This window comes from Trachemys scripta, chromosome 6 (genome assembly GCF_013100865.1).
Source record: "Trachemys scripta elegans isolate TJP31775 chromosome 6, CAS_Tse_1.0, whole genome shotgun sequence".
Lineage (NCBI taxonomy): Eukaryota > Metazoa > Chordata > Testudines > Emydidae > Trachemys > Trachemys scripta.
This window is the reverse complement of record NC_048303.1, coordinates 47,944,215-47,969,996: the sequence shown is the minus strand read 5'-3', so window position 1 is coordinate 47,969,996 and position 25,782 is coordinate 47,944,215. Positions and strand designations below refer to the sequence as shown.

General features: G+C 37.0%; 1 protein-coding gene across 3 annotated transcripts in view; it reads left to right on the top strand.

Annotated features, from left to right (window-relative positions):
* Positions 1-25,720, top strand: part of SSBP2 (single stranded DNA binding protein 2) — a 277,842-nt gene extending 252,122 nt beyond the window's left edge. For 2 of the 3 annotated variants that reach the window (XM_034773208.1, XM_034773210.1), the window contains 2 exons: positions 7,068-7,166; positions 10,184-15,029. In XM_034773208.1, coding sequence (XP_034629099.1) covers positions 7,068-7,166; positions 10,184-10,213 — 129 coding nt within the window. In that variant the 3' untranslated portion in view covers positions 10,214-15,029. Of the gene's footprint in view, positions 1-7,067; positions 7,167-10,183; positions 15,030-18,013 lie in introns of those variants that run through there. The other variant, XM_034773207.1, reaches the window with a different exon arrangement.
* The last annotated feature ends 62 nt before the right edge of the window (positions 25,721-25,782 follow it).

The window sequence follows — 25,782 nt, the reverse complement described above, 5'->3', positions numbered from 1 at the left end:
AGTTTATCAGTATATGAAATATGAATGTTCAACCATTAGTGGTTGGCACCTACAAAAATAATACAGTATTTGAATGCACAATATTTTTTGTAAAAATTTGCTAACTCTGAGGTTATTAATTTAAGGGTTGATTTAAATGAGGAATCGATGAGTGAAGGTATTAGAATTAGACCCATATAAAATATTCTGTGCTGCTTCTTTGACGTGTACAGATATAACTGGTTAAAAACTAATCATTCTGCACTTTTGTGTTTTGATCTATAAAGATATAAATTAATTAAATAATTGTTTCATTGTTTATTCATTTGAAATGCTAGAATGAAATTCTCAGCCATCTCCCAAAAGAACGAAATGAGTTTCTTTTGAGAAACCTACATGTTTTAGATTGAGATTTTGAGCTCACTAAATATAGTTTAGGATATGATTTCAAGATATGGTGTCATTATTCTGTCATAAAAATTCTAGCTTTTCCTTGTAGCAGAGCATCAGAAGATAATGCAGCAATCTGCGATATCTGTCCAAGAGGCCCAGAGCTATGTAAAAAGTGATTGCAGTGAAACCTGAAAGCATGCATAACTCACCTGGTTTCATTACAAACTCAAAACCCTGAGCTGTTTCATCAAAAGGTTCACTCTTGTTCACGAACCTTTTGAGTGAGTTTGGGCCAATTTATGACTTTAACTAAGTCCCATGGAATTTACAGTATGACGCAAAATTAGATGACATCTGGTGGTTTTAACTTAAATGTCACTGAGACAAGCAAGTTTCCATATTACAGATGTTATCACAGAAATTGTTTGTGGAAATTAAGTGTGCAGTTGCACACATTTTTGCATTTGTTGCTAGTTCCTCAAGCCCAGTTGAGTTCTGCTTGACACAAGACCTGAATGGAATAAAAAAGCATTTTAGTGAGGCTGATCGTCTTGTGCATGAGGTTTAGAAAATTAGCCCAGACTTGCTAGAATACATTTTACATCAAAGCAGTTCATTGTTATGGTGTGTAGAAAAGGTTATAATTGACTGACTGAATGGCAAAGTATAAAGTGTTTATGAGGTGGAGTGAGGTAGAGAAAACAAGAAAACTGAAATTGTGCATATAAGAGAGGCTCTAATAACTAGGGCTGTCGATTAATTGCAATTAACTCATGCGATTAACTCAAAAAATTAATCATGATTAAAAAAATTAATTGTGATCAATCACACTGTTAAACAATAGAATACCAATTGAAATTTAGTAAATATTTTTGGATGTTTTTCTACATTTTCAAATATATTGATTTCTATTACAACACAGAATACAAAGTGTAAAGTGCTCACTTTATATTATTATTTGCACTGTAAAAATGATAAACAAAAGAAATAGTATTTTTCAATTCAAATCATACAAGTACTGTAGTGCAATCTCTTTATTGTGAAATTGTAACTTACAAATGTAGGGTTTTTTTGTTACATAACTGCACTCAAAAACAAAACAATTTAAAACTTTAGAGCCTACAAGTCCACTCAGTCCTACTTCTTGTTCAGCCAATCGCTAAGACAAACAAGTTTGTTTACATTTATGGGAGTTACTGCTGCCTGCTTCTTATTTACAATGTCACCTGAAAATGAGAACAGGCTTTCGCATGGTACTTTCATAGCCGACATTGCAAGGTATTTACGTGCCAGATATGTTAAACATTCGTATGCCCCTTCATGCTTCGCCACCATTCCAGAGGACATGCCTCCATGCTGGTAACGCTTGATAAAAAAATAATGCATTAATTAAATTTGTGACTGAACTCCTTGGGTGAGAATTGTATGTCTCCTGTTTTACCTGCATTCTGCCATATATTTCATGTTATAGCAGTCTTGGATGATGACGCAGCACATGTTGTTCGTTTTAAGAACACTTTCACAGCAGATTTGACAAAACGCAAAGAAGGTACCAATGTGAGATTTTTAAAAATAGCTACAGCACTCGACCCAAGGCTTAAGAATCTGAAGTACCGTCCAAAATCTGAGAGGGACGAGGTGTGGAGCATGCTTTCAGAAGTCTTAAAAGAGCAACACTCCGATACGGAAACTACAGAACCTGAACCACTAAAAAAGAAAATCAGCCTTCTGCTGGTGGCATCTGATTCAGATGAGATTGTTATCGAGCAGAACCCTTCATCAGCATGGACGCATGTCCCCTGGAATGGTGGTTGAAGCATGAAGGGACATATGAATATTTAGCGCATCTGGCATGTAGCGACGCCGGCTACAACAGTGCCATGCGAACACCTGTTCTCACTTTCAGGTGACATTGTAAACAAGAAGTGGGCAGCATTATCGCCTGCAAATTGTAACCAAACTTGTTTATCTGAGCAATTGGCTGACATAAGACTGAAGTAGGACTTCTAGGCGCGAAAGTTTTACATTGTTTTATTTTTGAATGCAGTTTTTTTTTGTACATAATTCTACATTTGCAAGTTCAACTTTCATGATAAAGAGATTGCACTACAATACCTGTATTAGGTGAATTGAAAAATACTATTTCTTTTGGTTTTTACAGTGCAAATATTTGTAATAAAAAATAAATATAAAGTGAGCACTGTACAGTTTGTATTCTATTATAATTGAAATCAATATATTTGAAAATGTAGAAAACATCCACAAATATTTAAATAAATGGTATTCTATTATTGTTTAACAGTGCGATTAATCACGATTAATTTTTTTAATTGCTTGACAGCCCTACTAATAACCAAAACTTCTTGAATTACCAATGGAATTTGTGCAGTCATCAAAGAAAAGCATGCTTTGGAGGCTTTGCTCATGCAGCTGCACTAGGCCCCATACTGGCCATCAAAGCAGCCCAGCAAGAGATGGTATGAAAGTCAGGAATTTGAATCTTTGGGGCAGGCATACTGTAGTGAATGCAAAATTTCAAAGTTCCGTGCTACACAGGGAAAAACAGAAAGATAAAATAGGGGTAGATCTCTAAGGAACAAACAAAAGTGCTGAAAGATCACATAAAATAAATTTTACAATGGTTTAGCTGCTTTTTAACTTTTTATACCTAACATTACAGCAGCTTACATATTATGGAGTCACTGGTCATGACTGCACAGTTAACGTTGATTCAAAAATTTAAAATCTTCATTTGAATAAATAAAATGGAAAAAACCCAAACACAGAAAGTAAACTTTAAACAATAATTTATTTTTTCCTGATTGTCTGATGAAAATTGGTTTGATACAGAAAGAATAGTAAGTAGCAAAATTACCAATTTTTATAATTTTAGGGAGGTCTTTCACCACCTTTTGGACACCTTTTGCAAAAAAAACGAAAGCACTCTGAAATCTGTGACTTGCACCACATGCTGCTCCTCATATGCTGATAAATACAGTATCAGTTATACCTAGGTGATGTTTGTATCATGATTTTAAGATTTTTCTTCATAATGGGAAAGAAACATGCCACTCTTGTCCCACCATATTTGGCCTTACACAGCTATTTAGGATAAAATTATGACTCTGCGGGAGTTGGGGGCAAACATTTAACAGCAACCTCAGCAATGTTAAGGCAGAATAACTTCCTAAGTGTATTAAATGTGTGACAGTTAGATGTGCCAATTTGTTGATAGAAAAGCATTTTAGCCATTGTTAAGGTTTTGCATCGAAGTTTGAGTTTGATGAAGTTGGAGTCATATTGTTTTTCAGTATCTGCATGGAGGTGGAAGTGAAAGCCTTATGGAGTGTTGGAGTATGTTATCAATATCGCTGTAGGTTATATGAGAGTGGCAAGGAATGCAGGAGACTTTTCCCTTAACTTGCTTTTTGGATTCTAAATTGGTGGGAGTGTGTCCTGATTCAACCTTAACTGTCACTGAATGATGTTTCTGTGCGTTTATTTTAATAGAAGAATGTGTTCTGATATAAACAAGCTTTAAAAAAATCTTTGTATTAAACAGATGTTAATGTAGTTGAGATTTAACATGCACAAAAGATGACAAATTGAGTTATAATTCTCATAGCAAGGGTAACTTGGTCCCCTTGCGCAAATGTAGTATTTTGTGCTATGCTATATAGTGTTAACTTACATGACTTGATAGAATGTATGTTATGTGATAGATGACTGCATTAGGTTTGATGTGATTATCCAAATTTTGAGCCTCCTGGCAATCTCAACAGTAATATTACATTGGCAGGTTTTTTGCATTTAAGTTTTTGGTTAAAAATGAAAAAGGAAGAACCGTGATTCCTATAATAAATGTTTTATGCATGAAACTCACAACTCCTTCTCCCCCCCCTCCCCACAAAGCATATGTAAATTGGAGCCTAGTGGTTGGGGGTGGATATAATCCATACCCCCAACTTCTCTGCACCCCTCCCTAGTCATTGATGCAGCCTTCAAGCTGGAGTAGCCGTTGCTGTACTTCTGTCCCACACAGGGGTGTTTCTGTTATTGGGATCCATGTAAGCAGAGCTCCAGTAACCCCTCCCCCTGGCCTGCCCACCAACATATTTTGAGCCACCTCAAAGCCCTTCTGCACAGTAGATATGGAGGCTGCCCTCCTCACCCAAGAGGGATACTCCCGGTCTTCTGTGATGTAACACCTGACTGTGACCTTTCTCCAACAAGTGGAATTTTACCCCGTTTGCATTTGTTTCAATCAAAGAGTCAAACCCACTGAATACAGAGTGTATTTATTTGAAAGGTCTTACATGTATTTTGAATCCTGACATGAATGTATTTTTCTGTGAATGTGTAGCTATCCCAGGGATCGGCAACCTTTGGCACACGGCTTGCCAGGGTAAGCACCCTGGCGGGCCGGGCCGGTTTGTTTACCTGCCACGTCCTCAGGTTTGGCTGATCGCGGCTCCCACTGGCCGCGGTTCACTGCTCCAGGCCAATGGGGGCGGCAGGAAGAGGCGTCCAGCACATCCCTCAGCCCCCGCCGCTTTCCGCAGCCCCCATTGGCCTGGAGCGGCAAACCGCTGCCAGTGGGAGCCGCAATCGGACGAACCTGCGAACACGGCAGGTAAACAAACCGACCCGGCCCACCAGGGTGCTTACCCTGGCGAGCGGCGTGCCAAAGGTTGCCGATCCCTGAGCTATCCACATATAGGCTTACTCATGCCAGCTGCTATCTGGCAATCAGTGCATAGTTAATTCAGAAAGGAAAGTAACATACTGCACTCAAGCACCATACTGTTACATTTTGTTACTTCTTTATTTCTCAACCAGCGATTTTCACACATGAGAAATCAGTGTTCCTTAATAATAATACACACTTGCTCCATTTAACTGTTAAAACAAAACCCTGTTTGTTACCCAAGTGAAAAACGCATTTAAATAACTTTTAAAAAAAACTAACAAGATTTTTAACGCTTTCTGAAGAAAACATGCAACTTTGGGCTAAAAGTAAAGCTATGCAAAACACCTGTATCAAATGTCCACTAGTAAAGTGGTTTAGTAGCTCATAACTTTGAGCTATTTTGAGGTTATTAAGCACACTGGTAGCACAAACTAAAAAATATAGTGAGCTATTATAATTATAGGGCCCAGTCTTATCCCCACTGAAGTCGATTGGAGTTAACCTATTAGCAGAGACCCCCTAGCTACATACCATAGCAGGTGAAGTGCCAGAACTTGTAGGTTCTCTAGAGCATGAGCTCTTGCAAGACCACCTCCAGGCTTATTGCAGAATGCCTACATTGAGAGAAGGGAAGTAGATGATTCCCAGAATGAAGATAGCAAACTGTTCCCTTGGAGCTTTAAGTTCATCAGTTTCATACCTGCACACTAACATGAAAAGGTTGTTTCATGGCAAAACCATGCTGAATCAAACTGCGGGTTCACTTTTTTCAACCATACATTACCTTGCTCTAGCTGAAGGGAAGCAGAAGAAATTTCAGCCCAATGACTAGCTTTTGGAAAAGTTAGAAGCATCTGACAGTAGGATTTTAGGCCATGTCTACACTAGAGACCGTACAGCATCACAGCTCTCTCGTCGACATAGTTAAACCACCCCCAAAGAGTGACGGTAGCTATGTTGGTGCTCCCCCCAACATAGTGCTGTCCACACCGGCGCTTCTGTCAGTGTAACTGATGTCACCCAGGAGGGTGGTTTTTCACACCCCTGAGCGACATACGTTATACCGACAAAAGTGCTAGTGTAGACATAGCCTTAGAGTGAACGTTTCTTCTTTGTTCTAAGAGAGACAAGGTGGGTAAGGTAATATGTTTTATTGGACCAACTTCTGTTGGTGAGAGAGACAAGATTTTGAGCTACACAGAGCTCTTCTTCAGGTCTGGGAAAAGTACTCAGATTATCATAGCTGAATACAAGGTGGAACAAATTGTTTACCATAAGTAGTTAATACATATGTCCAGGGACCATTCAAGGTGAAGTGGCCCATTAACATCCCTCCAGTCATAGAGGGAAAAGGAAGGGAGGGGAGAAAGGCAGCTGGTGTGGGGGGTTGTTCGTGGATTATAGATGTGATAATAAGCCCCAAGAAGCTTACAGTCAGGATAGTGTCTGTCTGTTATATTCAGCAGCAGGTACAGTATGTGCATAACATCCACTGGTGAAGTGGTTTAGCAGCCCATAACTGTGATCTTGGGGTAATTCCCAACCGCCACACACTAGTGGTGGAGACCCCAAATATAGGCCTTCATTCAGCAAGGTACTTAAGCATGTGAACACTACTCATGTACTTAAAGTTACTCATAAGCTTGATTGCTGAATCAGGGCAATAGTGATTTATTTTAATTACAGAGCATAATCTTGCTCCCAGTCAAGTCAAGTGTAGTTTTTCCACTGACTTCAGTGGGAAAATGTTCCAGGCCTAACCTGAGAACAAGAACTACAGGTAAGTAATTTTCTTCATTTTATAGGCGGGAAACAGCTTTTTCCAGATTACAAACATTCATTCAAATATATGTAGTGCAGAGCTGTGATATCAAGATATATTCTGTGTCATTTTCAGAGATTCCAGTGGGTAGTGTAGGTGTTGTTTTGACAAACATTATGAAGCAAGGAAAGGAATTAAAATCTACAACATACTTACCCTTTATTTTTAAATCCTATTTACCAGAACTCTCCCAGTAATATGAGCATGAGTAATCAGCCTGGCACTCCCAGAGATGATGGTGAAATGGGTGGAAATTTCCTAAACCCTTTTCAGAGTGAGAGTGTAAGTATTTCTTTGACTATTTTGTTATATGACAGGTACTCAATCCCAGGATCTTTTCAGGAAAAGCAGTTGTATCTTTAATACAATTTTTGTCTATATTTTTATAAGTCCCTAATATAATATTGATCTGCTGAACAAAAATTGTGCTAAATAATATCAAGGATTGAATTTAAACTTCAAAAGCCAGGAGGCAGAGAGTTACTTCAGAAATTCCATCCCTAACTTAAGTGGTCAGTACATAACAAAAGTAAGATGCACAGGAGTAATAATTATCCTAGAGCAGGCATACCATATGCATATTCAGAAATGCATGATGAGATGTGCATTTGTCAGTCAAACTCTGAACAGCGTAGTTGATCCTCATATTCTGTTAATCTTTCCAAAGTGGTCTCTCAGTTTCTGACTGCCCAATCTTTGACCCCTTGGGTAGTATGTTTTCCAGAGTAGGAATGTCTTTCAGAACTGTATCTACACTGAAAGCACAAAATTAGATCACTAAGAAATCTAAAAGACTTATTATTTCATAAAACATGATATGGTTTTAGGTCTAGAAAAACAAAGATGCCCTCTAGTGTTCATTCTGTGACAATTGTAAAAAGCAACAGAGGGTCCTGTGGCACCTTTGAGACTAACAGAAGTACTGGGAGCATAAGCTTTCAAAGGTGCCACAGGACCCTCTGTTGCTTTTTACAGATTCAGACTAACACGGCTACCCTTCTGATATCTGTGACAATTAAAACTCTTAAAAATGCTGAGTGGTTGAGGCTAAGCAAATATTATTTAAAATACTTTCCAAAGTAAGTAAAGACCAAAATGTTCATGGCCAGGTGCCTCAAGTTAGATTTCTAAATCCCCATTTAACCTCCTAAATAGAAGTGTCCTGATTTTTCAGAAGTGCTGAGTGGCTTCAACACTTCTGTTCTTAGTGGCATTCACTGCTGTCAGAAGTGAGTACAACTCTATTAATTTAGCCGGGTATCTATGAAGATTAAACATACTTTCTCCTATTCATACCCAGGTCAATTGGCATGGCAAGTTTCATGAAAATCAGACTGAATTTTTGTTTTGCTTCTTTGGTAGACATTAACATGAGTGTGAAGAACAAGCAATTTTTTTACATTTTAGCTACAGAATGTGTTTCTTTATGAAGAGGGCATCTTTGAATTATTTGAAATGGTAGGAAAAATGACTTTGTACAAAATGTCTTCAGAAAAAGAGTGATGTTTCAAAATTTGCAAAAGAACAATAACCAAAATTCCCCCATCAAGTTTGATCCTGTATAGTCAAGATAGTGCTTTACTCGATGCAGACAGTCCAGACAATCTGAAAGCTCAGACAGAGCCCAGTCAAACCAAACCAAACTCATTAAAAGAATGATGTATACTATCAGTAATACGCCACAGAAAATTAGTTTTCTCAGACACTTACTGTATGCTTAATGCTCCTGGCTGCTGTTTTCCTACTTGAATGAATCCATGACTTGACTTTCCTAACATTTTGCTAGAATTGTATTTCTAGATACCAGTAACAAGCCAAAGGTTAGTCTCCGGGGGCTCTGTCATTCTTTCTCTGCCACTTATCTACCGCTTCCTTTCCTAGCTTCTTAGAATGGATATTATTATTAGGCCAAATCCTGGGGTCCCTGCTCAGGCAAATTCCCATTAAATTCACCAGGAATTTGCTTGAAAATAAGGGCAGCATGTTAATAACAATAATACAAATTAATAACTAATATAGTATTTTATCTGTATACAACACAGAACAATATATATTCACTGCCACAACTTCTTCCGGAGGGATGAGCACTTTGGCCCCAGTCCAGCACAGCAGTTAAGTAGATGCTTAACTTTGAACATCTGAGTGGGCCCATTCAGTGACTGCTCACATACTTAAAATTAAGCACATGCTTAATTGCTTTCCAGGATCAGGATGAGAGGGCTCAGAAGCTGATAGGAACAAGCCCTAAATCAGACGAGACCAAACAAAGAAAATTATGAAGGTCAAAACAGATTTTCCCAATTAGTCTGTTGTAAGCATCTTGTATTAGAGTGACAATCTAACCAAAACCCTGGTTCTGAACATCCTTCAACACTGGGAAAAGGTCAGATACAAACTCCTGGGCTGTGGGTCATTTCTAATTATATATCATTTGTAGAAAGGCAAAATTAATATTTAGCACTATCTCACACCAGGTTCAACAATACCAATATGTTTATATCCAGACATTTCCCCCTACATAAAGGACTTTAAGCTAATGAAATATTTCTTCAGCCTGCAAGTTCCAGGTAAAATAAGAATTAAAATGTGTATCTCTTGGAGGTTTTGTAAAATGTGTATCTGATTAGTAACTTGTGATGAGGTATTGTTAACTTGAGGAGGATTGTAGCCTGTATCAGGGCTGCAGTTCAATTTGTATTACAATTATATTGCAGTCTAATGTAATGATTGGATTTCCAGTTTGCATAAAGAATGACCACTGAAATTTGATGCAACTAGCCTCCTAAAATCTATACTGTAGTAGAATTTAAGAGTAATCCAAAGGTCTGATTTCATTCCAGTATGTCATCTCTCCACTGCCTTTCCACCCCATATAGTGGAGAGCCCATTCAGATGGGTACCTGGTCCACAAGTGGACCTTCTACCAGGCCCCCAAGATGTCTAAGTGAAGGGAATGGTAGAGCACCCAAGGAAATGCAGATAGCATTAGCCAATAGGATCCTCTGGAGCTTTAGCTGCAACTGAAAGCTGCCCTCCAATCTAGTTTTACTTATTCATCTCATAAGTTATGTTGTATTTTATAATAAATAAAGTTATATATACAATGAATGTAAAATGCATTACAAATGACACTGCAGTCCTGACACAAGTTACAGTACAACTCTAGGATAAGATTAAAATCACCTGTGTGAGAAAAAGAATACTGACCTGAAATTCAAGCTCACTGTTGTTATGCTCCTGACAGAATGTTAGTAACCTATGAAATAATTGTTGTTAAAATGTGGATTCCTCTTTTTCAGTACTCCCCCAGCATGACAATGAGTGTGTGATCCATACCAAGTCTCCTCATGAAGACCGCAGTGAGTTGGCCCTCTTCAGAGAGCTACTACAGAAGAAAATTACAAGTCCCAGTGTACAGTTTAACAAAAGGATCTCAGACACAACCAGACCCACCATCTTTTCCTACCATCTCCCCAGTTTTGTGAAGAAAGTGGGTCCAAACATGATTCAAACAACTGTAAAGAGTGGCATAACAGAACTGCCCAAGAGTGAACTGCAAACAATTATCTGTGTATGTATAAGTGCGGATAGATGTATATGTGTGTGGATATGTTATATTGACATACATACACACACATATACATATATAGACCTGCAGGACATTGTAAAATATTATCACATGACATCTTAAGTAGAAATAAGATATAGAGACTTTTATTCCATCTTTTTTTCACGTTTACATTTTAACTATTAAAATTTGCGTTCCCTCTCCCCCCCGAACTGTTCTGTGCTACGTATATCACTGCTTTATAAATTATTTTTTAAGGTGAACCCAAATGGTCAATTGTTCTGATTTTGTAAATGTCTGCCATCATGGATAGGAATAAAATTGCTCATAAGAGGGCTTTCATAAACTTGTATTTCATACCAGTTACCCTGTGAATCTCAAACTGTACTCTCTCAAGAAATAGAAGAAAGCTCATCTTAATTTTGTGGGGAAATTTAATAATTTGTCACCTGGCTTTGGTGGTGGTTGTGTTTTTTTGTGGTTTTGTTTTGTTTTGGTTTTGTGCTTAGTACCTTTAAAAATAGGAGCACTGAAGGTTATTTTTCTTCCTCAAATGAGGCCTAAGATCTGCAAAATCTACTTTAAATGGAAGTCTGAGTTTGATACAAGATTCTCAGTTTATTCAGAGTATTTTAAAGTTGCTGTAAGTGAGCTCCAATTGCTATAGAACCTAGCTATAACGTGGCAGGGCTTCTTCAGTCCTTGGAAATAAGTTTTCCCTTTAGCCTGATCTTCCATGTGCGTGGTGGCAAGTAGAAATACAATACAATCCCTATTACTGAAACCTCTTTTTCTAACAAACTACCAGCTTGTCTCCCTTTTCAATTGATTCTTGGCTGACTCCCAATTATCCATAGTCCTGATTATCAGAACATATTTAGGGTCTGCCAAGCGATTCAGATAATCAGGACTGTACTTGATTAGTTATTTTTCACCAGGAATACTAGAGCTGAACTCCTTAGAAACTTTCCAGTACATAATCACATTAGTGAACCAAAATGACTGAGCATTTTGTGGGTACTTCCCATGCAAGGAATGTTGGAAGGCTCATGCCCTTATACCAGAAACAGAACAGGAACAGAGGTCTGAGCCTTTTTATAAGAAAATCAGTATACTGTATTTCCAAACTTTGGAAATCGGGGTGGAAAAAAGGAGAGTGATTATACAGCTTCCTGTACCATCAAGGAAAAGGGGGGTAAAGCTCTAAAATCTAACATTATATTACATTTAATTCCTAATGACTCCCACCTTCCCCAAGAAAATGAAAGGTTGTACCTGCGTGGTATGAAAAAGGGTGATGTTCAGTACCTCAGGCACAAAGTGTCTGAATTAAATTCATTCTGCAGATACCAAGCAATGTTCACCCCTCAAAATTCACACCTCAGTGGGACATCCCCAAAATATGGTGCTCACCTGCAGATTTGTGAGGAGAATTTTGCCCTTAAATTGTGATAAAGGGTTGCATGTTATGGGGTCAGTGTGCAGGGAGACGCACATCACTGCATGTGTCAGGAGTAGATCAAATTCCCTATGAGCATATAAATGAATAAAATTAGAATGTCTTTTACCCCACTGTTGGAACTACATAAAGATTAATCTCTCCTTAGACACCAGACTGTTACTTGAAATTGTATTCAAATTTTTAAAAATTTATGAAAAGTTTACCTTTTAGTTAAAAATAATAATAATAATGATAATTTGTAACCTTAAATTAGATAGAAGTATTGACATGGTTCTGTTTACTTTACTCCCGGTTATTATTGAGTTTAAGTTCATTTATTCATCTTTTGAAAACAAATAGTTTTTTACTGTCTCTCAAAAAGATCCTTGGAACACTAATCAGTTTCACTTACAAAAAATTTCAAAATTAGACCCCAATCCTGCAACACACTTGTATTTAACTTGACTACTGTGAGTAGTCTCATTGATTTCAGTGGGACTACTCACAGTAGTGAAGTTAAATGTGCTCACAACCTTAGTATTCACCACATAAATGAAATAACACCTTTTGTTTAAACATTTTCTTTTTCTCTTTTAGTTTTATATTAGTTTAGTTTATGGATTCCTTCATGGGGGAATAAATATGACCATTAAATAAAAATGATGCAAACCAGAATATAAAATAGAAATCATATCCTTTAAAATAGACCTGTCAAAAATGTACTAAATTTTCAGGACTATAATTTTAAAGGTAAAATCACTGTCAAAATATTTTCTCCTAGTTTACCTACAACAATATGATATGCTTCTGGCAACATAGAGTTTTTTCCTGTGATTTTTATCCCAATTTTATCCCACTTGTAGCACAACCTCTCAACTTCTTGTGCCCTCGCCTCCTTTTCCATCCCTTCCAAAACATTTGTGTTAAATTAAATTGCTGAGTAATGGGATAGATCCTGCATCACTAAAGTCACTTAGAATTTTGTCATTGGCTTAAAAGGGATCAGGATCAGCCCCGACAGTACTTAGGTTGGAATTATAGACCCTAGTCCTGCAAAGAATTAAACATGTAGATATATTTTCACACCTTATTAGTCACATAGACTCCAGTGAGACCACTCAGCTATGTAAAGTTGCACGTGTGCTTGTCTTTGAAAGATCAGGGCTGTACATAATTAAAGATGGAAAAAGACCCATTTGATCATCCGATGCATCTCTTGAATTGTTATGACAAACTTCATCACACATAAGTAATGGATCTCTGCTACTCTTACCTTCCTTTTTTAGAGAATGATCCTGCAAAAGTTTACATACTTAAGTAAAGTTACTCACATACATGTTGGCAGGATCAGGTACTTATGTCATACATACACACGTTCTGCAGCTAAGCCACAGGGAATAATAGTTGTATTTGCTAAATATGCAACATATTCGAAGGATGCCTTTAGCTTTCAAATTTGTATCAGGTTTTTTGTTTGTTAACTTTCTTTTGCTTACAAAACTCTTTTATAAGTTTGCAGTACAGAGACCAAAATTGAGATGGAAGAAAATTTTATTTCCAAGCACTGATTTTTTTTCCTCCCACTGGTGTTTCTCATGCACTAGTTGTTGATGTGTGCTGTAACTGCTGTTTGTTTTTATGCTTATGCACCAGCATTGTCAGATGGAAATTGTCCGGATCTGGAAATAATGCTAATTTAAGGGCAACAGGTCAGCTTTCGCAATAGGTTTTAAGATAGTGGTCTTTTTATGTTTTTTTTTTAATATGGAGAAGAGTAAGGCCTGATTTGCCAAACACTTTTTTTTTCAGTAAAATATTTTAAGAGATGAGATGGAGCCTTAGAACATCGAAAGCAGGGAATAGTGGGTTTTCTTTCTCTCTATAGAGATGCCGGTTGAAATCCTGGTCCTATTGAAGTGAGTAGGAGTTTTGCCTCTGATTTCAATGGAAGCAGGATTTCACTGTTTGTGTAAACATTTGCAAAGGAATCTTCATGTCCATATTTTATTTCCACACAAAGGTTTTGTGGAGACAATAACTCCCCTTCCATATTCATTTAAAAAAGGAGTGGGTGAAAGAGATTGTGAATCACAAGAACAATAGGCTGCCTGAAATGTACATTAAAAAGTACCTTAATATTTTTATATATAGATAGGGCACTTATATTATTTTGCTAGTGAATTTGTGTGTGAAGAACTGAAGTTGAGCTCTGTGTTGCTCCTCAATTTATTTTAAAATGAATTTAGAGTTCATGAAAGGTGCTGGGTTTGAAAGCCCTTGAGACTAGTCTTTTGTGCACCCCATACTGCCCCGGTAATGTGCCTCAAACTTGATCTGGAGGGCCTACCATTTAAAAGAGAGAGAGTAGTTCTGTCTCCAGTTCATGAAGTCATTAGCCTCTCTGCTGAGTGCCACAGTTGCCAATTTTTATTTGGACGCCTGCTCATTAGGAATTGGACCACCAGCTTATTAGACAATCAACTATAGTAATAACTTTCAGTCACCAACCTGCTCCAGTTTTGAAGTAGTGACCCATAGGTGAAAAGCACCATTTTTCATAGAATCATAGAATATCAGGGTTGGAAGGGACCTCAGGAAGTCACCTAGTCCAACCCCCTGCTCAAAGCAGGACCAATTCCCAACTAAATCATCCCAGCCAGGGCTTTGTCAAGCCTGACCTTAAAAACCTCTAAGGAAGGAGATTCCACCACCTCCCTAGATAACCCATTCATGAGCCTGAGACATCCATCCCCCTCTGAGCTTTGTATTTTAAAGGGAACTATTTTAGTTTAATTAATTATTTTGAGTAGATCAAACTAGCGGAGGTGATTAAAAACTTTCTTCTGTGTGAATCATAGAAATATGGGGTTGTAAGGGACCTCGAGAGGCAAGACTAGGTATTCCTAGACCATCTGTGGCAGATGTTTGTTAAATCTGTTCTTTAAAACCTTCCATGGCAGGGATTCCACAACAATGCTTAATAACCTATTGCAGTAATTAACTATCCTTGTAATTTGAAAGATTTTCCTAATACATAACCTCATCTCCCTTGCTGCAGATTAATCCAATTACTTCTTGCCCTAACTTTAGTGGACACAGAGAACAATTATTCACCATCCTCTTTATAACACCCCTTAACAAATTTGAAGACTGTTATCAGGACTCCCCCCACCCCCAAGTCTTCTTTTCTCAAGACTAAACATGCCCAGTTTTTTAAACCTTTCCTCATAGGTCAGGTTTTCTAAACCTTTGAGCATTTGTGTTGCTCTCCTGTGAACTCTCTCCAGTTTGTCCATATCTTTCTTGAAGTGTGGTGCCCAAAACTGGACACCATACTCCATGAGGCTGGAATCTCTGCATCAGAAGGATAACAAATTCCTACAGTGGCTAAAACACATTTGGATTTTCCCCTGTCCCATGATTAGCAGAAATACTGTATGTAGAGAGGATTTGGAATTAGATGGATAATTTAATGAGGGACCAGCTGTTACAATATTCAGAGTTGTATATTTTAATTTTTCCCCTTGTTATGACTTTTCAGCTGATAAATATTGCACTGATGTCTATTTCCTGGATCATTTAATTATTTAAGTATTTTAGCTTTGTTCCTAGCCAACTCTAGTATTTTTTGTTGTTGTTAAATATGGGCTAAATTCTGCAAGATTTGGTCCTATACATTGAAAGTTGGAGGGCACAACAAATTTAGAGATTAATGATGCAAAAATAAAATTGCCAGCAGAAGTAAATTGCAAGTGATGATATAACACCTGATAGCACCTGTTCCAATCCCATTTAGGTTTGTTTGGGTGGCTTTGAGGGTGGGAATCATGTTGAAGCACATAGCTTGCAAATAAAAACTGTTAAACTCCCTTCCTTACAAGTGACAACTCATTTCTCTTCAAACAAGCTGATGTTTGTGGCAATTTAATATTAGCAAATGATCACATTAAGGATCTATCTCAATATTTCATGGTGCAAAAAACAGATATAAAAAATTCAGTTCAGCCCTTCAGTAAATGAGTTATGCTTAAATACGTTGTGTGTGTAACTTCCTTTGTTTCTCCAAAAAGCGACAAAGAGTCCTATGGTACCTTATAGACTAACAGACGTACTGGAGCATAAACTTTCGTGGGTGAATACCTACTTCGTCTGACGAAGTGGGTATTCACCCACGAAAGCTCATGCTCCAATACGTCTGTTAGTCTATAAGGTGCCATAGGACTCTTTGTCACTTTTTACAGACCCAGACTAACACTGCTACCCCTCTGATACTTTGTTTCTCGAGACATTATTGGTCTGGTGGTGCAAGCCCTTACTCATGCAAGTTGTCCCATTGAAGTCTTGATGCAACTGCTCATGTGAGGAGCAGGTTTGCAGGATTCCACTCCCAATTGCAAGAAATACATGGTTTTATTTGGCTTGTAATCTTATTTAGCCCTATACATAGGTACAGCAAAATGTAAAGGGCAGGTTGAAATCAACAAAATGATATTGGTTATGAAGGAAAAGAGTCCAATATGCTCTTCATAGATACAAATCATTGCTTTGACTGCATACATTAACGGTAGTTCAATTTACCAAATTATCATATTTGCAACTTGTTACAGTAATAAAATGAGAATTAATAATTGGACCTTCCACTCAAAAAACATACTAAAACTCTCATCCTGCAAACACATGATGTCAATGGGATGCCTCACAGGCTTAAAGTTAAGCATATGTATAAGAATTTGTAGGATTGGAGCCTAAATTGTTCATTCTTGAGTCTTCCCTGAAATAGACACTTTATTTTTAATTTTTAGCAATGCAAGAGTGTATTTATGCATCAATATAATTGATACCTGGAATGGGATTTGGCTTTCTTCTGTTTCTTAATTTATCAGACCTCTCTCCACAGCTACCTAAAATATTTTTGTGAACGTGTACTTTCATCTTGTTTTAAATTGTGCATTCATATTTTTTCATTAAAACAGTTAATAGCTGTGCAGTTTTTATCCAAACTTATGTTTGGTTGCTGTTCATCATTTAAGTTTAAAATATATAAGGAAGCCTCTCATGTAATGGGAAAACTTGCCATAAAAATGTATAAAGGTGTATGCCCTTTTCTTGGGTACATGTTTTCACATTTAATAAAAACATAGTTTCCATTTATAACTTGAAACCTTCAGTTTCTAGCCACCATTTAATTTCTATGTGTAAAGAGGTAGAAAAATAAATTGCTTTTGTTTTTCATTTGGATTCAGCATACTAAATATTTGCTGAATGACACAGCTTTGAGAAATTGGATCAAAACATTTTTATTCAATCGTTGTTATGAATAACAAAGAACATTCAAAAACTGTGATTCCTAAAATCAAATGTGAGAAAATTATAAAGGCTCTATACACAAATATTTGAGTTTTTGTTTGCACCAATTTTTTAAACTGTATGTGATGGATGGCCATCTGCGGCCAGTTAGCTGTGTAGGGCTTTGTATTTGCATTAAGCAGACACTGAACGACACAAAGTGAACATACTGGCATGTGCACAAAGTTTGGTAAGTAGTGGATGATTCATCTGCAAGAGTACACAAAGCCATTCACTAAATTCCAGATACCCCCATGTGTGACAATCTCTTCTGCCTAATTATTCACTTCTGTAAATGCTACTGTGTGCGTTCACATGATGATGCATTTGGGGACTTCCTCCCGATCTTCATATGCCAAGAAGAGAATCCCCAGTTTCATCTTACTAACAGCAAAAATTTGGCAGCACTAGAGTCTATATAGAGAATCCAGGGCGAACATGGATGATCTAAACAAGATTTTGTATTTTCTCAGAGCCCTGCTTTACTGAAATGGGGAATAGGAGAACTGAAACGCATGGAAAGTAGGATTGTATAATTTATATTTACTCCTGCCCCTGCACAGAAGGAAATGATAACAATTACTTCTGTACCCACTTTTGACAGAAACCAAATAAAATGAAACCACTATTAATAATTAATTGATGTGAAAATTACTACCATGTAATGGTGCTAATATCACTGAGGAGCCAAATTATCAGCCGTGTAAATTAGCTGTTCCTAGGTTTTATTTATAGAGTTAATGTCTATATTCCTTTTTTCTCCTCTCTCTTTAGATGTTGTTTTCCACCCATCCTGCTGCATGCCAGCTGTTTGCACAAAAATCGTGTGCAATTGCTGCAAGAATAATTTACACAAAATCCATGCAAAATGTTGCTTACATTTGTGAATAGAGTCCTAACTGTACATATATTATTTCATTAGAGATGTTGCAATAAATATTTTTTGTGTAAGAAATAGCCTGTTTCCTTAAGGCCTGATCCTGCACGTTGCTAGGAATCCTCAGCACTAGAGATTAGGGCATGTAGCATCTCGCAGGATTGTGCTCTAAATCAGGCCACAGACACTCTGTGGCTCTTAAAATGATCTAAAACAAGAGTTGCTGTTTCCAAGTGAAAATGGGGAGAAAAATCCATTCTGAATAAAACACACTTAATTGAAATAGAAGGATGCAACACTGTTTTACTAAAACTGTCCTTGGAAAGTCCATGATTTGAGAAGTGTACTTTATCAGTGAGAAACTGGTTAGTGACACACATCAACAAAAGAGATAGACAAGAATCAGTAACTGCCCTGTTCTTCAACATACAAGGGCAGCCCCCAGAGGCTATAGGTCCCAGTTGGAGACCATTCAGACCAAGGCGAGGTCCCCCTCTTAAGAGAGAACATTACAGACTGGGACATATAATCACCGTAGCTCATGACTATTATAAATAAGGGATGGGCAAAGTCTGAGTGCCTTGCCTTTTGACAACTAGACTAAGAGTGCATAAGAAATTAAAGTGTTTGCAGAAAACTGAAAGATGATATTTTTTAAATTATACTTTTAAACATTATTCAGAAATTTGACATTCAAAAATGTCAATAAAATATTTCCCAGAGCTATTAAAAATTTCTAAAGAACTCCCAGTTTTTATTTGACTTACCACCTTTCAGATATCAGAGGGGTAGACGTGTTAGTCTGAATCTGTAAAAAGCAACAGAGGGTCCTGTGGCACCTTTAAGACTAACAGAAGTATTGGGAGCATAAGCTTTCGTGGGTAAGAACCTCACTTCTTCAGATGCAAGTCTGTTGCTTTTTACACCTTTCAGATGATTCTTAAATGGAAAAAAAAAAAGAATTCCTAAGCAAAAACAGAAAAATCAGCATTAAACAATGGTATAAATGAAGTGGAAGCTGGAGCTTTGGGGGCTTTTTTATTTCTAATAAAATTTAAGTTTCAGGAAAAAATAATCTTTACAAGAAACGTATATAAATTTGTAGAGGCAATTAAAGAAATGTAAATCAAATTGATTTAATTGTGCAAAGACCAACTTTGATTTAGGCTTTTTGTGGCAAGTATCCCCTTGCAAAAAATCTGGTGGTGCATCTACTATTGTTTTCCTTTTTCTGTGTATGTGTGTGCGTGTGCACATGCATGCGTACATGCATGCGTATGCCTAATGCCTAAAACCCTTTATTACATATGTTGGCCTTTCGTGCATCTGGCAACATCTGCTTACTGTTGTGGGGAAGGAAGAATTTACTATCTGGTGGATTATATCTATTTCAGTTATTTAAAGCATTGGTAAACTATTGTCAACTTGTTCACATTTGCACAAGACATTCTATGTAGAAAATGTATATTTTTTAATGCTGGCATTATAACTTCGGCAATCATGCATACTCTGTACATTATTGTAGGTTTTGTGTAAGAAATCTTGTCACCATTGTTTAATACTGTAAATTCTTGTTTCAAAGCAAGAGGTGGCTTTTGATTGAACAGCCATGTGTATTTTATGGTACTGTAGTACTTGTTCTGTTGTCAAAACTTGCTCTTCACATGTGGTTAAAGCATTGTTAAGCACGCTTAGGGGTTTCAGAATTTATTTTACACAGCACGTATATCAGCCATTAACAGGGACATTAAATCATATGTAACATAGGAAATTTCACCCAAGTTCAGGTCCTTTTAGAGAGCTTGGTGTTAGATTTCAGTAAGCAATTGCCGGCTGCAGTTTAACACATTTCATTCTTAGTGTTGGGTATGCATCAGTGTATGCTTTCCAGTTCAGTTGAGATTATCCCTCTTGACCCAAAGCCTGAGTAATTCAACCTTGTGCAGGGAACTAAGCAGGGAATGGCTATCCTTCCTTTCACCATGTCCAACCCACAGCAGGCTACGGGACTACAGCATGGCACTTCACAGCCACTGTTCCCGCTTATAGGGTTCCTTGCCTCTGTAACCATATAAGCATGGATCCAGTGGCCCCTCCTCTGGTCTACTTCTTCTGCATCTGGTACTGAACACAAGTGCAGAACCCACCCTGGGGGCATGCAGGAGATAAGGAAGTACTACCTGCATACTATGCTCACATTCCCTACACAGGGCTACTAATGCCCTCCTCTACTAAATGAATTGCATTCTTAGTAAGAATTATTCAGGTGGCCTGCAAAGGAAAGTAAAATTGAACTTCCCTCCCTCCCCATTTTTTTGTTTGTTTGTTTCTGTTTTTGTTACTTTATATAAAGAAGACCTGAAATGTTGTAGGTTTTGATTTTTTTTCCCTTGTTTTTTTTTTTTTAATATATATTAGGAATTCAGACCCTGTATGGGCATGAATACTTTATGATAGCCGGACAACTAGTGAAACAGCTGACAGCATCAGCTGAGAGAGAAGGAATTTTTACGCAAACCATTTAAAACTGGTTTTTGCTTGTTTTCTTGAACAGCTATTTAACTGAAATAACTACCATAATTAACATTTTGAATAAAGGAAGCCTTTATTAAATTCTTGACACCTTCACCCTTTCAATTAAAATGTTAAAAGCACACAGTAAACATCCCTTATACCTCCTAGTGGTTCTCCCCAAAAAAATCAAGGACATATTTGTGATATTAGTAAGGTAAAAAGGAAAAATCTTTAAAAAATCATTTGAGAGCCTCTTTATATATCATTGAAAAGGCTAAAAGAGCACAAACGCAATTTTACAAAATAATCCTTTGCCGGTCACCTTTAAACAACTAGACAGGTGTGTCATAGAGGAAGAACAGTTTCCAAAATTGTGAATTAGACTACTAGTCAATCCCAAATTTTATAAAGAAAGGAAAATCTTCATTCAAAATAAGCAGAAATTTAATTTGAGAAAACGAATAATAAATAAATATTCTAGGACATAGTACAGAAAACACTATCCTGTTTCCATACGAGGGTACACTAATAAGTTCAAGTGAATATAAAATCAAAGCTGCTAGTATGTGGGGGTTTCTGTAACAGCTGTTCCAGTCCCCCAAACTTGATCTTCATACTCTACAGCTGCTGCAAGAACCACTCCATTTCACACCACCACCATATAAGAACATGATAGCTCAAAAGTTTCAGAAACAAGTCTCACAAATATCTCTGAGGGAAGATTTCGGCTTTAAAAACACAAACTAGTGAGCCTTACTTTAGAATGGAAAATCATTCCAGGTGCAAATCTCTTTAGACCTTGTTTGTGAGTCATTTTTAAAAGCATCCTTTTTAATCATTTAAGAAGGGAAGCACTAAGTACCCAGAGATCCAACTAGCTGCCTGACATCAATAACTTCACTTCCCAAATGATTGCGTCTTGCTTTGGGAGATATTTACTACTGTACCTGCAACCACATGAAAGAGTTGCCCTCACAGTGCCTCTTTATTTGAATCATTGGTCTAAGTCCTTTAGAAAACAAATCATTTATCAAAGAATGGAGCATCCCACAACTACTCTGTGAAATGTTCTCCTGATCTCCACCATCTATTCCATGTGGTGGAATTTTGGTATTAATGGCACCATTGTGCAGAAATGTGCACACTTAATTTGACTATGATTTTGTAGTTATGTATTGAGAAAGCCCTCCCTCCCCCCAGCAGAAGTGTTTCAGAAGGCTCAAAATGTAATACAATCACTGTGGTTCTCTAGTGTGAAAAGGAAGCCATCCCACAGGAAAAATTCATAGCTCCCTTGAATGCCATGAAACCAAGCTCCATAGTTGTACCCCAAGGAAAATTTGTGACACATCACTGGAGTGACCGGGGTATGGCCAATGGGTCCATGAATTGTGTGGCTCAATCACAGAGGACATGTGGGAAGGTATCTTGCAGCGCTGCAGCTGCTACTACAGCCCATATGTTATTGCAGCAACCATGGTGCAGCTCCATGGGTATTCCACATCCTGGAGTCAGGTCCCCCATACCAAACTCATCTTTTGGACTTAACGCAATTGTGGGTGAGAATTTCACCCCAAAACAAAACTGGAATTTGTGTGAAATACTGCATGATTTTCTGTACTCTTCAATCTTGGAGTCTAACTTTTCACATTAGATTCTTGCCTCCAGCATTTTGACTCTCTTATATTTTCCTTTTTTAATAGAATTTGAGCTGATTTTTGTTTGAATAGTTTCGGGAGGTTTTACCCCCTTTTTAAAATGTTAACGTAGTTCAGAGGATATTGTTCATTTTTTATTAATAATCTTTGATGGGTGCACAAAAGAGGTTCACTCATTTAAACTGTCCAATAAGAAAACCATTATATAGGTCAACTAAAATCAACCAATCATGTTTGTTGCTGTCTAATTTCAAAATATTAGATAGTTGTAACCAAAAAGTGAATGTGCATAGCCTTTGTTTCAGATGAATTTTCTATGCATGGCAGTCAGCATTTATTTTCCTCTGTCATGAGTATTACTGAAGAAAGTGGGCTGTTTGGAAAGTCAGTGATCTAGCAGTTCATAATTCAGGATTTTGAGAAGATCAGTCGTAATGGCAGTTCATGTTTTTCACAGTCTCTTGTAAACCTCTGCCTTTTGCCACATTCTGATTTGGAGATGTGGGAATCCCATGCTTTAGATGATTAGCTCCTTGCGGGTGGTGTCACTGCATGGGCTGACAAACTCCTTGTGTAACATATTCTACCCTAAGCCCCATAGCCTGCACCAAACACTAAGCCTCCAGGTTTTCCTGTTATGCTAGTGCAACTTGCCAACACTCCCCTCTAATTATTGACACCAAATCATAATACTGATTGCAGCAAGAGCTCCCTCTGCTACAAGTTAAGGAACAGCAGAGATTAAAAAAATATAAACGTGGTCACTCATGCCTTTATCACGTTCATAGTGTGCCCAACTTCTCACAACCAAGGTGTTGAGAAGCAGAATTTACCTCTGAACTTGGCTTATCACTTCATCAGGCAAGAGTAGATTTCATTTTCTTTCATGAGTCTATCTGGAGCTGTATTGATATGTTTGCTTTGTCGTCTGAATTGCAAGTCATTTTATATTGAAATGATTATGCTTATTGTGTGGCATTGTATGAAGTATCGGAAAAGGCTGTTTATTATGTGTTAATACAGTCACTGCTTACCAGTTAGATATTTCAGAGGCTGAACTGCAACCAAAAGTTATGTTCAAGAATCATCTTAATTTTAATGTTATACTCACATGAAAAAGGGGCTTTTTCTCTTGCTGTTTCTGGGTTTCATTGAATTTTAGGGAAAAGGGCAAATGGCGCAATTGTTGTAATTGGAAAAGTGACTGTGATGGCAGCTAACTGACTGCTTTTCAGGTGCATCAAAACAACAGGATCCATTCAGTGACTCAGCTGATACACTTCCAGCTGTCTTGGTAAATCAATAGTGAATGAATAATTTTTACATTCTAAAGGGATTTGCCATTCTGTGGATATAAAAGATGACCAAGCTGACCTGCCAAGAGAGGCAAAAATATAGCAATTAGTCTGTGATCATATGTAGTATTATTCATTTTTAATGTGCCATTATATTTATACTTTCAATTTGTTTTAGCATTCTATGAACTTGAGCAGTTCAGAAGAGAAAAATAAATCTCTCATGTATAGCAAAAACAATTTATAATTTAAACTAAATGTAGACCACTACCATACCTTTTATTTCCTGTGCCTTAAATATATTTGAGTAGATAAACTTCCTCCCCTTTTCTTGGTGGTTTGATATCTTTAACTGCTGTCTAGTAACTCTGATGTCCTTCTTTAATATGGAGACATCTGACATAAGAACATTTTAGACTATTTGGGCTAGTGTGTACTTTTCATCCATTCAAGAATGCCATATTCTTCATAAGATTATAAAACACAAAGACTTCATACAGTTTGCTTTCTGCCATCTCCATCCATGGAACTACACGTAAAGCAATTAGAAAGAAATATTGCTACACAAATGTGATTCTGTTTACCCAATACGGGCTCCATCCTGCATCTCTTGTTCACTCATAACTCCCATTCACTTGACAATTATTTGAGAAGGAGTTTGGGGAGTACAGAGAATGCAAAACGAGAACTTTCACAGAGGTGTATGCTGCTGTAAGCCAGTATCTTTTCAGCAACCAGAGAAATGTAGCGTTTTGCCAACTTCTTTCTAGTGAAAACACTGAGCGTGCTTAGCATTTAACAAGATTCAGAGACACAAGTGTCAGACTGTGTAATTGCATCTCATCTAATTTTGACACTTAACCACTAATATTTTATGAAGTATGAATCTCAATAGTATTTACATGCTTTGATTCTGATATACCAATCAACAGCAAAACTGAATGGTGAACAGCCAGGCTTACACACAAAAAATCACATTTTTTTAAAAAAAAAGTTTCCTTGTTTTGATTTTGTTCACTATTTCTAGAACATTTTCAACACTGAAGTATTTTTCTACATGGTTATCTGAGGCTTATCTTTCTTCACCAACCAGAATGGTCTTCTACACTGTGAAATGCAACAGAACTTCACAAATATTGGCTTTGTACCTGCCTAATGCATTATCAGAATTTTCAGCCAAGCCATAAAGCCTTTTATTTTATATGTGTTTGTGTAATTAAAGAAATTAGAAACTTCAGGTGGAAAGAAGTCTCCCTATCCACCATTTTACTCTCAATCTCTCTGATTCCTGGGGGTTCATAGTTGCCTTTTTGAAGCCACAAAGTTATCTCTTTAAACCAGTGCAGTCTAAGAGCTGTGTTAGCTTCCATTTATGGAGTATAGCATTTGAATGTGGAAGGTTCACGTTGGTAAGTAGGTGTAACACATGTCATTAGGGACATGGATACTTGCAAATAGGTTAGATAACAAGATAAAAACCAAGATGATATAAGTAAAAATGTAAAAATTTGGCATCAAAATCTGTTCTGGAATGGTTAAGGTTTTGTTTTGTTTTTAAACTTTTGTCCTTTATATGTTATTTTGCAGAAGAGGACTTTGGGGACTGTCAGACCACATGGGGAATTTTACAAATATATCACTCAGCAATCATTTTATAAAGTTGAACTTCTAAATGCACTATGATTTATTACAAAACATTTTCTTCTGCTTGCAGACATGGTTGTTCCATTTTGTGATAAATTAAGCAGTTAATTCGTTGCACTGCATAGCTGCATGAATTCATCCAGTGTACATATTTACCTGTGCTACATTATTTTGGGTTTTGTATTTGAATTGCAGTATTGATTATTTTTGTATTTTACTTTGCCTCTGTTATTAGAATTGTAATAGACATAATTTATACATAGGATTTTACAACTGTTTTGCAACCGAAAAGTCTTCTTTAAAGTTTAAAGTTTTATTGATGGAAACTCATTAAAAATGAATTAAGAATTATATTAACAATTGTTTTGTGTTTTAATGCTCTCTGTACATAAATATATGTCTATTTATCTGTTTAATGGTGCTTGTGTCTTGCAATTTTGGATACATTTTAGAATAAAGTTTCATTTTACAAGAATAAGTTGTATTTTCAAAAGCTGTGTCAAAACAGTATTTTTTTCAAGAACAACTATCAGTATAGTTGTAAAATATGAATGT